This window comes from Nicotiana attenuata, chromosome 3 (genome assembly GCF_001879085.1).
Source record: "Nicotiana attenuata strain UT chromosome 3, NIATTr2, whole genome shotgun sequence".
Classification (NCBI taxonomy): domain Eukaryota; kingdom Viridiplantae; phylum Streptophyta; class Magnoliopsida; order Solanales; family Solanaceae; genus Nicotiana; species Nicotiana attenuata.
In genome coordinates this window covers 10,168,484-10,182,113 of record NC_031991.1, presented here as the reverse complement: position 1 = coordinate 10,182,113, position 13,630 = coordinate 10,168,484, and the positions used below count along the sequence as shown (strand labels likewise).

The following is a 13,630-nucleotide window of genomic DNA, read 5'->3' as shown; positions in this document are numbered from 1 at the left end:
GAAGGCTAATCTCGCCTTCTTCGCCACTCTGTGCGTTCTGATCGTCTCCCCGGGCGTCTCTGGGAACGCTATTTTCAGGGTCGGCGCCTAAATCTCCACGAATGGCGACTCGAGAACTGACATCGACTGGATCTACGGCCTGTGGTACATCGGGATTGATTGGAGCTACTCCGTTTCCCAGGGCGACCATGTGCTCGTTCTCGCCATGAAGACCAAGGCCGGTATCTGTGTGAGTGGGCACTGCTTGAGAGTTCGACATGTTGATTCCCGAAATCAAAAACACTTACGAGAACAAACGTAAAAGCACTGAGTGTTATGAAGGTCAATATTAAGCAATCACTATTATCCCTAGCCTCACGGTGGGCGCCAAACTGTTTACCATAAAATTTGGATAGAATTTAAACTTATAACGTGGTTTTAAGGATAGTGATTTCACCTAATACCAATTGATAAACGTTAAGATAAGTGATGCAAATTGACAATAATATAAAGCAAACTGGCGTTTAGACAGTGCCCTCCAGCTAATGAACCCTCGAGCTTGGTAGATAAGAATAGTTAAATAGCAGCAAGTTGATAAACAAAAGAAAGAAATATTATATTGTTGCGATATTCGTGAACGTAAGGTGTCTACAAATGATGGGGACTCCCCTTTATATAATAGAGAAATCCTAATTATGGTATAACTCTAATTACAGAAGTAAATCCCATGATTAGCCTAAACTATTGCCCTTGATTTGATCTGTTTCGGGATTTCCGTCGTGATCTCCAACCTATCTCGCCTTTCCATTATTGCGTTTTGCTCGAAGTCGATCATATTTGTTCTCGATCATTGTTGGCCTCGATCTCGATAGGCACCTCGATTCTCGAACTCGACACTTTGTCTTCGTGCTCTGGCCTGATCCTTTACGAGGCTGACCCTCGACATGATTCCTTGGTCCCAATTAAATAGCAAAATCGGGCGAGCCCGATTTTAATCGTATACAGTATATATAGGTTGTATTGGTTTAATATGAATATCCATTTGCAGAGCTCGAATTTGAAAACTCTAATTAAAGATGGGAGTGTACTTACCACCGAACGTGGTAGCTACTCATATTTTTCTTCCTTTGACATTTATTTGCCCGGAGAGGTATGTTAATTGTACTCGCCGCATGTTGAAAATTCTGTTCTTTAATTTTAGGTGTCGAAAAACTGAAACAAATGCCACGCTTATGTTTGACCTAAATAGAAAGAAACATTCCTTCGATATCTCAATAAACAAAATAAATCACTCAAATTTGAAAAATTAAAGGGGAATACCATCTCATTATCTGTCTCTTTTTTAAAGCCAATACTTTTCTAACTACCCATTCGTATCATCGTATACCTATTATTGTCGAACAATCAGTTCCTAGACACCTATGTTGATTTTCTTGAATAGTTTTAAAGAGATTATTAAGTCTGAAATCTTATTCTCGCTCTACGTGACTATAAAGGAGGAGCTAAAATCACATGCTAGCCATGTGCCTACTGAAAAGTTGGTGGAAACACATTTTCTGTAGGTTTATATTGTGTTAAGTTGAATATTAGAGGAACTTTATTGTAGCCCAAGTTAAACTTAAGAGATGCTTTAGATTAGAAACGTTGAGTTGCAATAGAATTTTTCCTTCTTTTCCCAAACAAAAAAAGGAATTCCTCCTTGTTTATTATTTGTGACTTTCGGATTAAAAGCTGAACCCACAAGTATGGAAGGAGAAGAGAGATCCTTCATGTGATTTGAACTCTGCATTTAAACCTTCTCCTAGTTGGTCCAAGGTGTAGGGGTTCGTGGGGGGACGGGTCAATGGTAATAAATATGAAAATGAACATGAGTGAGAGTCTTAATGGCCTTGTTTAGCTAATTCATAGAATATTGAACCTCAATGGAACTCGAGATATTTTTGAACAAGAAATACAGCAAACATTGCCAGTTATGTTCGTACTGAGATGGATATCCAATTACAGAACATGTAATAAGATATATTAAGGGGAAGAGAGTGACAAAATTATGGCCCCTTTTCGTTTTGAACACAGCCAAAAGCCAATGTATAATACATACAACCACTCCCTAAACCCCCACCTCCCCAACTTTTTATTTCCCTCCCGTCTAGAATACAAAAATACTTTATAATACCATGTCCAAGATGCACTTTCCCTCATCGATCTCTACAAGTTGCAGGAGATTTCGAGTTGTCAGAAGGGTTAACCCGACCTAATCTACTGGAGTCGGTCTTACTACTACTATGACTACTAACTAAATTTCTACAATGCTTACTTGAGTTGGGGCAGAGAGCTGTCCTTGAATTGCTTTCTCGAACCCCAGCATAACCGTTTCGATCAGGTAACCCTGACCAAAAACCGTGACCATCCCCAGCTGTTTCTGCACTGTCGCTACAACTGCTACAGGTCTCTTCATGTGCAGAAGCATAACGGTCCAAATCAGCAAGGGGTGAATGTCTCGAGTATAGAGGGGAAGGAGAAGATGAGGATGAGGATGTGTCAGAATCTGATGAATTCCTCCACGGGTTATTCCAACAGCCTCCAGACTCGCCAAATATTTGATCAAATAATTCATCAGTGCTAGTAGAATCCCTGTTAGTGCTCTCTGTGCTGCAAGAAGCACCCTCGGAGAAGAGAGAGGATGACTGTTCGCTTGATGAGTCGTCCTCAAATATTGACCTACTTGGCCTGACACTCGTATGACTGTTGGTATAAGAGCATTCGCTGCAAGTTTGATCAGTTGAATCGCCATGAGAAGAGTCCCATGGACTTCTTGTATGGGATCTTGATTTACAAGCCAATTGCTTAGATCTTCTTGGATCACGAGGAACTGCCAAACTCCTCATTATTCTCGGAGCCCGTGGCGAGCACCTAAACGGAAGAAGAAAAAGTCAGCTACAACCAATAAGGATAGGGGAATGCATAGCTCGACTAGAAAGGGAAAATTTAATTTTACCTTGAATAGAGAAGCATGTATGCTCCCTTCGACAAGACTCTTTCAAGTTCCACAGGTTTTACCTATAAAGATGATAAAGCCCAGATCAAAACCTCGAAAACAGCATGACTCATTCTTCGTAACAACAGTATATGAAGCAGAGTCGAGAGGAAATGGAGTGTCACAATTTTCCAACACCACAGAACTCGCAAATGCACATTAGAAGCACTTTTAGTAGTTCAAAGCAGAAGGGACAAACTACTACTTCATACCAAATGACTGAATTCCCTAAAACGTTACACAATACCAAAAAGCCCAGAAGTGAGAAATAACTATCCAAGCAATGGGAGAAATTCAGAAGAAAAACGGAAATAAGTAAAACACAAGCTCGTTAGTGTGACATACCGAACTATCATCAACTTTGAACCACCTATTCTGAAAGTTCCTCACATAACACACATAGTGACCAGAAAATGCAGCATTCATTACGTCCAGGTGAACCACGACTCCATAAAGCTGGTAAACTGGCGACTTATCACTTGTCCCACTCATATATGGTGCCAGGTTCAGAATCTCTGGAAATTTAATTGTCTTGTTTAGCTTCCCAAATTTACCTGACTGCAAAACTACAGACAGTGAGCAATTGCCAACAAAACAAAGGCACATGGAAGTATTTACTTGGATAAATATCAAAAAAAAATTGAGTCAACAAGCTTCATTCAAAACAGTACCTGAAATCTCTTTAATGCAATAGTGAGGATATTAGGAGCCTCCAGCACTTTCAACTTTTTCTTGGCCTTTTCATATGATTTACATCTGAAGCAAGAATGTTTTAGTCCAAATATGTGCTCTAAATCTATTTTACTTCATCATTTCAATGAAAATAGCATGCATGCATTTCAAGAGTCGATCTGCTCATAACCAAACAAATTGTTATTGCACAGAAGTATCATACTGTTTGTGCCACTACTAGAGATATTAAAAGTGAAGCTGCGGTAGTATGCAATTAATCAGCAAATTGTCAAAACCAAATCAGCAGACTTTATCATATTATAATCACTTTCTCACACACACACACACACACACACACACATATATATATATACACACAACAACAAACCCAGTGTGTGTGTGTGTGTGTGTGTGTGTGTGTATATATATATATATATAGGGAGAGAGAGATGGTAAGTATTCAGGTATCGCATAGCATTTAACGAAGTGGTCGGAAACAAAGAAACGGTTCAAAGAAATTTTAATCAACTCAGTTAACACCAACAAATAGCACTACCATTAGATTCTCCAAAGCCGACTGAGTCAAAACATTAACACATGGTGATAACCCTCAAATGAAGTATAAAGTAAAAGAAATGGAGGGTTAACATATTCCAGTTGCTTTGTCAAGAATTGCAGACTCAATTTATTTACCTCCTCTTTACAATAATTTTCGGGTTCTTTTTCTCCCCTTTATGAAGGCAGGGCTTTTTCTTTTTTTCTTTTTTTTTTGGGGGGGGGGGGGTTGGACTGTTGGGTTTTTGATAAGCAATGGAAATTTAGAGTTTCACCTAAACCTATATACACATTATAAGAGAACTTCTCAAAAAGAAAATACACATTACAAGAAAGAAGTATGAGACAATCGGATCTAACCTGCCACATCGGTACTTGTTTTCACCGTCTAGAGTCTCAGTATGAGTAAATTGTTTTAAAGCTTCCTCCAAGGTACCTATATCTCCGTCTATTTCAACAGTAAGATCCATCATTCTCTCTTGCCTTTCAGATTTGCCCCCGCACCTCATGCACTCGATCTTCCAGTTAAAATTTTCAAAAATCAGGATAGAAGTTTCCAAGGAAATACTGAGCTTACTTTAAGAACTACTAAAAACCAGCAGTTACCTTTGAACGAAGGTATCCCCCAAACATAAGCCCCACCAGAGTTGTTTCTTCTTCAAAAGAGCCAGATGCACTAACCCCAGCTTCCCTCAAGCAAATGGATTGCATTGTGTCGATAACATACCTATTAAGTTTGGCGAACAGATAATAAACTAACTTAGAACTGTAACAGATCTTGCACATTACAAGCTCCACAGATACAGAAAACATACCTAAGGAATTCATGCGCATCTTCTTCTCTACCATTACCAAGATTGCTTCCGATGCTCTCGAGATGGGAAATTATGCTAATAGGAGAGAGAGGAGAGTTTCCGTCCTTTGCTTTTAGAACTAGACTCTCGAACTCACACGTGAAGCACCACCCTTTCTTTTCACCTGATAACAGATAAAAAGAGAAAACTAGTGAGTTTGATTTGACTTAGGGTCTATGATAGATGAAAATTTAAGAAATTCTAACAAACAAAAATTGGACTTACATGTTTTGGAGTGGAGCCCTTGAAGAAAATAGGAAGTAAGCGGTGGAGTAAACGCCAAGCATTGAAGGACAGCATTAGCATAGCAGCTGCGGCACATTGCAGAAAAGCAAGTTAGGCATGAGGAAATATATACACATTTTGTGAGATTTTGATGTATATCCTACACCTAGCAAGTTTTAGAATAACGACCACAAGACAATAGCCAAATAAACAGCAATAACTTCAGAATCCTCCATCTTCTAGCTGAGACATTAATCGGGCAGATAAGTATAGGAAAGTAAGACAGCAAGAAATCTGAATATTCGGTCATTAAATCTTGACTAAAGCCTCCAGAATTGCCAATTAATATCTGATTCCCTTTTAGTCTTTTCGCAATGTTATTTTCGTTGAAGCCAATCAATCTTCATGTTTGAGGACTTAAATAAAGAAACTTCAAATGATGTTTGAGTAATCCTTTTTCTTTTTTCTTTTTTTGGATAATCTACAAATCCCTTAGGGCAAATGGTGCACAGTTCGAAACTCAGTGGATTATGGATTCACCCCTCTACCCTTCTCCACTTAAATACAGCTTTATTTTGTAAAATATTAGCCTGTAATAAATTTAAATGAGGAACATGGTCAGTGGGGATTCATATAGCCGACCCCGAGTAATTTGGGACTAAGTCGTCGTTGTTGTTGTCTAACAACATGGTTAGAACATGCGACCTGCCCTGACCACACATCACATGTTTGAGTGAACCCTTCCCCTTATTTTTTTCATCCTCTGTTATTTCCCACTTTTCTCTTACTCTCAGCTCATCACAGCCTGCTCATGCTCTTATTTATTGAGCCCCAAAAAACCATACGGTCCAGGGCCATTTTTTGCCCACAACATCCTCTCTTTTAGAACAAGAACACATCAAGTTATTAGTTGAAAAGCCCGAAGCTAACTGCACTAAGTAGACCTAAACAACAGAGGTCTCTTCAACTGAGGAATTTCTGCTAGTTCCAACATAGGTTACCAATTAATTTCATGCAATAACAAAATTTTCTTACTGACCCCCAAAGTTTTCCTGCAAAATAATTTCATAAAACTTCACATGACTTATTAAAAGAGGTAATTTCATAAATCTATGCACTAATTATCTCATCACATAAGGCCCTTGAACGTCAGGCCATCAATCATTATAAGTAAAATCCATTAATATATCTTGTAACTCACAACAAATCACCTAATTTCTTTGTAGATTGAACAACCAATGGCTGAGAAATTTTACTCTTAACAGGAAATGCATGTTTGAAAACTTCAACAAGTGATACAAATACTTGAAATAGGAGTGTAATGAGACAAAATCCACATCCCTTAAGACAAAGCACGTTTAGATAAGAAAGTTATACGAGGCACGACTAGTCGAAAATAACTAGACATTCTAGGTTACATAGTAAAACAAGCTCAGACTCATGCCACATACCTGTTACCACAGTTTACGAGGCCAAATGGCCGCAATTCATTCTTCCAATTATGAAGCTTCACAAAACTGTCATATGGAAAAAGACCCTGAAAGAAACATATCTGATGAATACAGCGTCTAAAATCTTATGTGCATTACAGGTGAAAATCACATATAATCTAGGAATGTATACCTTGTTACCATATCTTCCAACGACCTCACACTCATCCCCCAAAGAATTATGTCGTGTCAGCTTTGAAACCCTGAACTGGTCAACAACTTTCAACACCGATGACTTCAAGCCATTCCTTGCATTTGGTAAAGGAACATTAGACTCAGCAGAACAGGCACTAGACACTTGAGTGCTATCAATCTTTGCAGACTTAATATTTTGAACTTCATGCCTCCCATTGCTAGAAGAGATATGACTACCAGAAATTTTGGCAGGAGAAGATTCTTTTTGTCCATCTTTTGGCAATTGTAAAACATTGGTCGAGCCTTCAACAGCACAATATGATTTGTTGGGGCTTGAAAATGGCAAGCTACTAACTTTTAACCCATCATGATTCTTTAAATTACCAGAAGCACCAGATGAGGAGTATCTACCTTCCTCGGAGGTCGATGTGCATTTATCACTGGAGTCATGCACATCAAGCTGATTCGAAGTTACAGATAGTGGAGCTGATGACCTCCTGCTTTCTGTCTCATCTTTAACTTCGAATCTTGATTCAGCTCGATTGACTGGTTTCCGCAGTTCCACTGTAATTGGGTTTGGATTTTTCAGATTCTTTTTTGAGTTGGATCCTTGTTCGCCCACCTCAGAAACAAGAGGTCTAGCCATTTCAGGGGGCTGAGATGAAGTTGATTGAGAATCTGATATCTTGGTGTTGCAAGCATTTCTGGAAGCAGAATATGCAATACTGTCAAGTGACTGAATCTTAGATCTAGTATAAGGAACTGCTCCTTCCCAAAAACCAGATGAGGGTGTAGAAGGCTCTGTTGATGAAGTTTCACTGGAGCCATCATTACTTGAACTTGTCGATGTCCAATATTTAGCCTGAGCGTCCCCATGAATGCTAAGCTTGGTGGGATTATATTTGCCAGACGTTGAAACAACATCTGCAGCAGATACCAGTTTGGGTTGCTCTCTGTAGGGTGGCTTACATCCGTCTACCTTGGAATGATTAGTCTGACTCTTAACTTTAGCAATAACAGCAGACTTACGACTGTCAGAAGCATCAGAGTCATTTGAATCAGAAGCAGAAAGATCAACAGACGATTCACTTGAGGCAGTGAGGTCCAAATGTTCACATTGAGATGAGTGAAGCACGTAACTGGAGTTCAAATTGGGACATTTTGCTTCTGTCAGACTCTGTTCATCTCTGACATCCTTCCCATCATATGCTGCAGAGTGTTTGGATCTCAAAACTGCAGCTTCTGCTGGGGAAGCATCGCCTGATTCTGAAGAATGTCTCCCTTCAACCTCAATGCTCTTAAGATGACTTCCATCTGATTCCTGCTTATATGCATTCAGATGAGATGTCGCATCAACATCATTGTGATGATCCGAGTTGCTAACTGGACGGCATTCATCCTTGTGACCTTGTCTCCAATGAAGGATTTGACATTTGCCAGAGCTGAGGTGAATAAAAAATATAGGAAAATTAGAGATGTAGATATGAATGGTTTTGGAGCTTCAAGAGAACAAAGATTTGATAGCTATCAAGAAAGAGATAAGATGCCTAATATGCAAGCAAGGTATCTAGAGCATATAGTACTAAATATGCAAGCAATCTCAATTCTTTCGACAAGTTTATTTCTCAATAGCACTAAAGTAAAAGCAAAGATGTAAACTCAGTCATTAGTGTCAAGATAGATGCTCCTCCTCTTCCTCCGCTAATCCACCCAAAAGAAAAGGCGCCTAAAAAGAGAACAAGAAAAGATATGTTCACAAATGTTGGGGCCTGCGCTACATGGACCCGGGTGCTTGGGGCTACTGATAAAATACAGATATGGATGCTGGGATACTAAGAGCAGACAACTTTTAAAAGAAAAGGAAATCTTGAGACCATAATAATCATTCCTGGATAAACAAGAAGGCCTATGCACCAACCAACACAAGGGTAAGAGGCCAGATCCGCACCTGATAGCTCCTACTTGCAAATTTAGTAGGAAACACTCTCATCTCACCTCCATCCAAATTTAGCTGCAAAGTTCCAAATGTTTGATGCATTCTAGATAAATAGCATTTATTTACAACTCTATACATTTTAAATTTTCAAAGTTTAAATACACTAAATGACTCAATTTCAAATGATGTATGTCCTCTGTAATCTCAACATAGTTATTTGATACATCTAGCTATTGCTTCGTATTGGGCAGCAAACTTTCAGGGTGAACCGTGAACCTGGGAATCTACTTAGAGGACTTGGACCATCATGGCTCTAGCCTTGAGACCATGCAAGTTCTTCTGGGTGCACCTAAACTTAAAACAGCAGTTTCATGCTTGGTATATATTTTCATTATCAGATAGTTCCTGATAATGAACAGGAACTATCTGCAGATTTCCGAGGACATGGCCCTTGATAGGAAGGTCTGGAGGTCAAGCATTAGGGTTGTTGGTTAGGGGGTAGTAGAGCTTCCTTACTTCATACCGGGGGTGAGGCGGGGTTGGATTACGGTTGATCTTAGATGGCTTGCAGTTTATGTTGAATCCACACTATCCTTGTTGTTTATCTTAGCCCCGGACCTTAGGTTCTGGTTACTGTTATTGCATGTCATTCATCTTTTGGTTGTTATGCTTCTGTTACTATTCCGGTTTCTACTGGAGTTACTAATGAATTGTCTTTTCTTGTTTTTTATTTCCGTCTTTCTGAGCCGAGGGTCTATCGGAAACAGCCTCTCTGCCCTATCGGGGTAGGGGCAAGGTCTGCGTACACGTTACCCTCCCCAGACCCCACTTTGTGGGATTTTACTGGGTAGTTGTTGTTGTTGTTGTTGTTTATAGTTCCTCCTGAAAGATAGGATGTCTAACATGTTATAAAGATTTAAAGGAAAATTATCCATTTGCTGTCAAATAACTGAATATCTCAGCTCTGATAATCAATTTATTATGTGTTTCTTCATGTGTAAGTAAGATTCAACCAAAAAATAATTGGTATAATTGGGGATTAACTTCATTATGTAGACAAAACGTCCTTCAGATGTAATCACATTTCATTGATTTACAACAATAAAACCTTCTTTTTGAAATGTATCCGGAGACTGCCTCTATATCTAAAGCTTATCCTAGCCTTGGTGCTAATAATTTATGCAGAAATTCTTCAAAACTGAAACTGTATTTTTGCTCCATTTAATAATCGTGTTACAAGCATAAAATTTACATAAATCCGTCTAAATTATCACTTCTCTTTTGCAATAAGTTGACAACGAAACACAGCAAATATTGATTTTGATTTTGGGGCAATAGGAAATAGAGTCAAGAAGAACGTACATCTTTCAACATATGAAGTTACAACCTAAACATGAAGATGTAGATCCTTACATGCAGAAATTTGATAGGTAGATTCCGCTCTTATTACTAACTTATCGCAAACATTATTATTAAACAAGTTGGATTAATACTGAACAGGGGCACTAACAGCTAGTTACTACGATACCAAAGAGGCTTATAAATGACCTCTCGTAACTCCACCTCCGTATGTGGCAGAGAAAGGATCGATTCTATTGTAAACATGGAAGAGATAGAGCACATCCCGCTTAAGGGTAGCGAATAGGCTGAGCAAACTAGTTAAGAGTCTTGGAACCATTCATTGACCTTCTTTTATGTTTAAAATTCAACTTATTCAATTTAACACTCTTGTAAATTTACCAATCAATGACGATTACTCTAAATCGAAACAAGCCCACCTTAAGCTTCGCTTCACTAGTATATATTAATTCGCCTATACAAATAAATTTTATGATGTAGCATGAGCATAGCACTATGATATCTTCATCTTAAAATTGTTCTTGTGGCAATTTATCTAGTGAAAAGGAGAGGGATTACGAAAACAGAAGATATGAAAGAAAAATATTTTTGCAATTAAAATATAAATCAGCAGTTATTCTTCTACCCATCCCAAAAATGAATTAATTCCTTAGTAACTGTAAATTTCGTCCATACTAGTTAACCGTTAATGTAGAAAGACGAATCAGAAAGAACAACAAAACTTCGCTCTCTTGATATTGTCTAAGTGATTCAATATCAGTCAGTTACAGCGAATAGAGCTTTCATTTGCGCATTTTATGCCACTCATAAAATGGTCACCAGATACCATATACCATTAGCAGTTCATTCGTCTCTTTTGATTCTAGAGCATAACAGAAGAAAGTCTTTAGAGGAACTGCAACCCAATTATAAAACTAAAACTGGATCAACTGCAAAAGTACCCTTTTTAACCAGAACTAAAGAGGATAAAGCAACTGAAAAGCGCTTCTACAAGGTTGCGATTTTTGAGTAAACAAATCCAAAATCCACATCCAGTACTAGCAAGTCTATCAATGATCTAGTTCCGACAATAACAACAACAACAACAACAACAATCGCTTCAATTCCAAGCTAGCTGGATAGGCAATACGAATCTTCATTATCCTTGTCACTGGTCTAATATTTACTAATTTAAATACTTTAACACTAGAAGTTCTCAATCTACAAACATACAAACCCCCGCTGAACATTAAACCTAAGGAAAGCGTATCAACATGACTATGCCTTAACCTCAACTAGTTTCATCACACATGAAAAAGGAAAAGGAAAAAAATATAAACTTTTAGGAGAGATTGGGGTTATGAATCAAACATACCAGTAGCGAACTGCTTTACATTGAGAACACCGAGTAGAGGTAGGAGAAGAGCAAACTGCACATTGGTACTGTAATTGCCGTGCACCAGAATATGATGTTGTAGTTGATGATGGTGGTGGTGGTGGTGGTGCTGATGACACTGGCTGTTCAACGAATACATCATCATCCTTCAGATAATCACAACTATATCCTCCATAACCGTAGCCGTATTCTTCAGCGGCCAATAGCTCAGCCCTAGCTGCCTCCTCCGAAGCCAAAACCAAAAGCCTCTTGATCTCCTCCCTCCTGGCCACCGAACGCCTCCATTTTCGGCGAACCACAAAACCTAACACCGGTCCAAAAACAGCCACAAAAGCCGCCACCACCAAGCTCGAGAGAAACCCTAGATCCCCTCCCACGAGCATTTACACAAACCCAAAAACAACAGCAGATCACATCCAAACCCTAATTCTTCCAAATTCATAGAGAGTTCCTATAACTCTTACCCGATCACCAAGTCGAAATTCTTCCAACACACACACACACAAAGATCAAACTTTGTATGCACACAAAATTAATTCAATCAAAAATCGTCAGATCAACAAAATTACAAAAATAATTAAACTTAATTGTGGAGAAATGGAGAGAGGAAGGTGTGTCGTTTGGAGAAGCAATAAAGTCACTGGACGAGAGAAGATTCTGACCCTAAGAGAATTTTTTTCAGATCGAGAATTTAGGGGTTTTTTCAAAAAAGTGACGGGAAAACTGAAAAAGGAAATTAAAATAGGCGAATAAGTGTGAAAATAAGAATAAATGTAGGGGGTTAAAATTAAAATATTAATTCTGTGAGATGTAAGAAATCGATGGATGTGGGCAAAGAATTTTGTCCTCAGGCATCGAGAGACGTGAACCCTTGGCTCATCTAAATATTCGGACCGGATTTTCGACCGGTCGGAAGATTCACCTTCTAAACCCGGTCTGCCTTGTAATGTAGACTTCCCTTTTTCTTTTTTTGTCTTTTTGTGGATCTAACGTTAGAATATTTTATTTTCTACTAGCGTTAGAACTCGCGCGATATGCGGACAATTTGACAAAATATTAATCTTATAAAATTATGATCTAATATATCATATTATTTTAATAAATATTAGCTACTATTTTATTATTTAATATAGTGTACATAAATACAGAATCAAATAATACAAAGCATTATCGTAATCAAATAAATTATTTATTCCTTGTTTATTCTTTAGTAAATTAGCAAGTACTTAGTACTATACATATACTAATGTAATTTTTTATTAATTTTTTAATTGGCTTAATATTTTTATACTACTTCTCTTTTAATAGAACATACGTATATATTTTCTTATTCTGAAAATATATGTTTATACTTATATTATACTGTTTAAAATTCTTCAATTATCTAAATTTATCAATAATTATTTATTTATATGATGTTTATAATGTTATAAAATTATCTTTATCCACCTCTTTCGTACGTTCATTTCTACTATAATACAAGATTAGTATTCTCATTTTATATTTACTAAAAATTTAAATAATATCATTTTTTTTTACTAAATTATAGTTTTGAATTAATCAAAAGTATAAAGAAATAAGCCTTTTATTATTTAATAGAAAACGTACTAATATTTTTAATAATTAATAGAATATGTTTTATATATATATATATATATATATATATATATATATATGTGTGTGTGTGTGTGTGTGTGTATAATATCCTAATAGTTTCTTTATATTTTTGTATTTTTCATTATGAAATTATGAGTTCTATTTATTAATTTATTAAGTAAATTTTCCTACATGAGAAATTTAATTAGTATATGTATTTTTATGATATCATTTGATTTTTTTTAATGTTCTTCATTTATGACTATTTGTTTATTATGATTTTAGTTATCCGTATATGTACGACTTTTCTCATAATAATTCTAATTATTTTTATAAGTCTTATATGTACGACTTTTCTCATATATATATATATATATATATATATATATATATATATATATATATATATATATATATATA

General features: G+C 37.1%; 1 protein-coding gene across 1 annotated transcript; it reads right to left on the bottom strand.

The window, feature by feature from the left end:
• On the bottom strand, positions 1,892 to 12,357 carry LOC109223297 (ubiquitin carboxyl-terminal hydrolase 17-like). Its single transcript, XM_019387554.1, has 11 exons — positions 11,594 to 12,357; positions 6,943 to 8,386; positions 6,771 to 6,856; positions 5,320 to 5,405; positions 5,056 to 5,218; positions 4,847 to 4,967; positions 4,601 to 4,758; positions 3,685 to 3,769; positions 3,359 to 3,571; positions 2,975 to 3,036; positions 1,892 to 2,889 (listed from the first exon to the last, which is right to left on the bottom strand). The coding sequence occupies exons 1-11, from the start codon at positions 11,995 to 11,997 to the stop codon at positions 2,175 to 2,177; spliced, it is 3,537 nt and encodes a 1,178-aa protein (XP_019243099.1). The 5' UTR covers positions 11,998 to 12,357; the 3' UTR covers positions 1,892 to 2,174.

Coding starts and splice junctions, on each gene's coding strand:
- LOC109223297 (XM_019387554.1), bottom strand. CDS start 11,997: ATGCTCGTGGGAGGGGATCTAGGGTTTCTCTCGAGCTTGGTGGTGGCG. Junction 3,572..3,684: donor TTGCATTAAAGAGATTTCAG/GTACTGTTTTGA, acceptor GTAGTTTTGCAG/TCAGGTAAATTTGGGAAGCT. Junction 3,037..3,358: donor TCAAAGTTGATGATAGTTCG/GTATGTCACACT, acceptor TCATCTTTATAG/GTAAAACCTGTGGAACTTGA.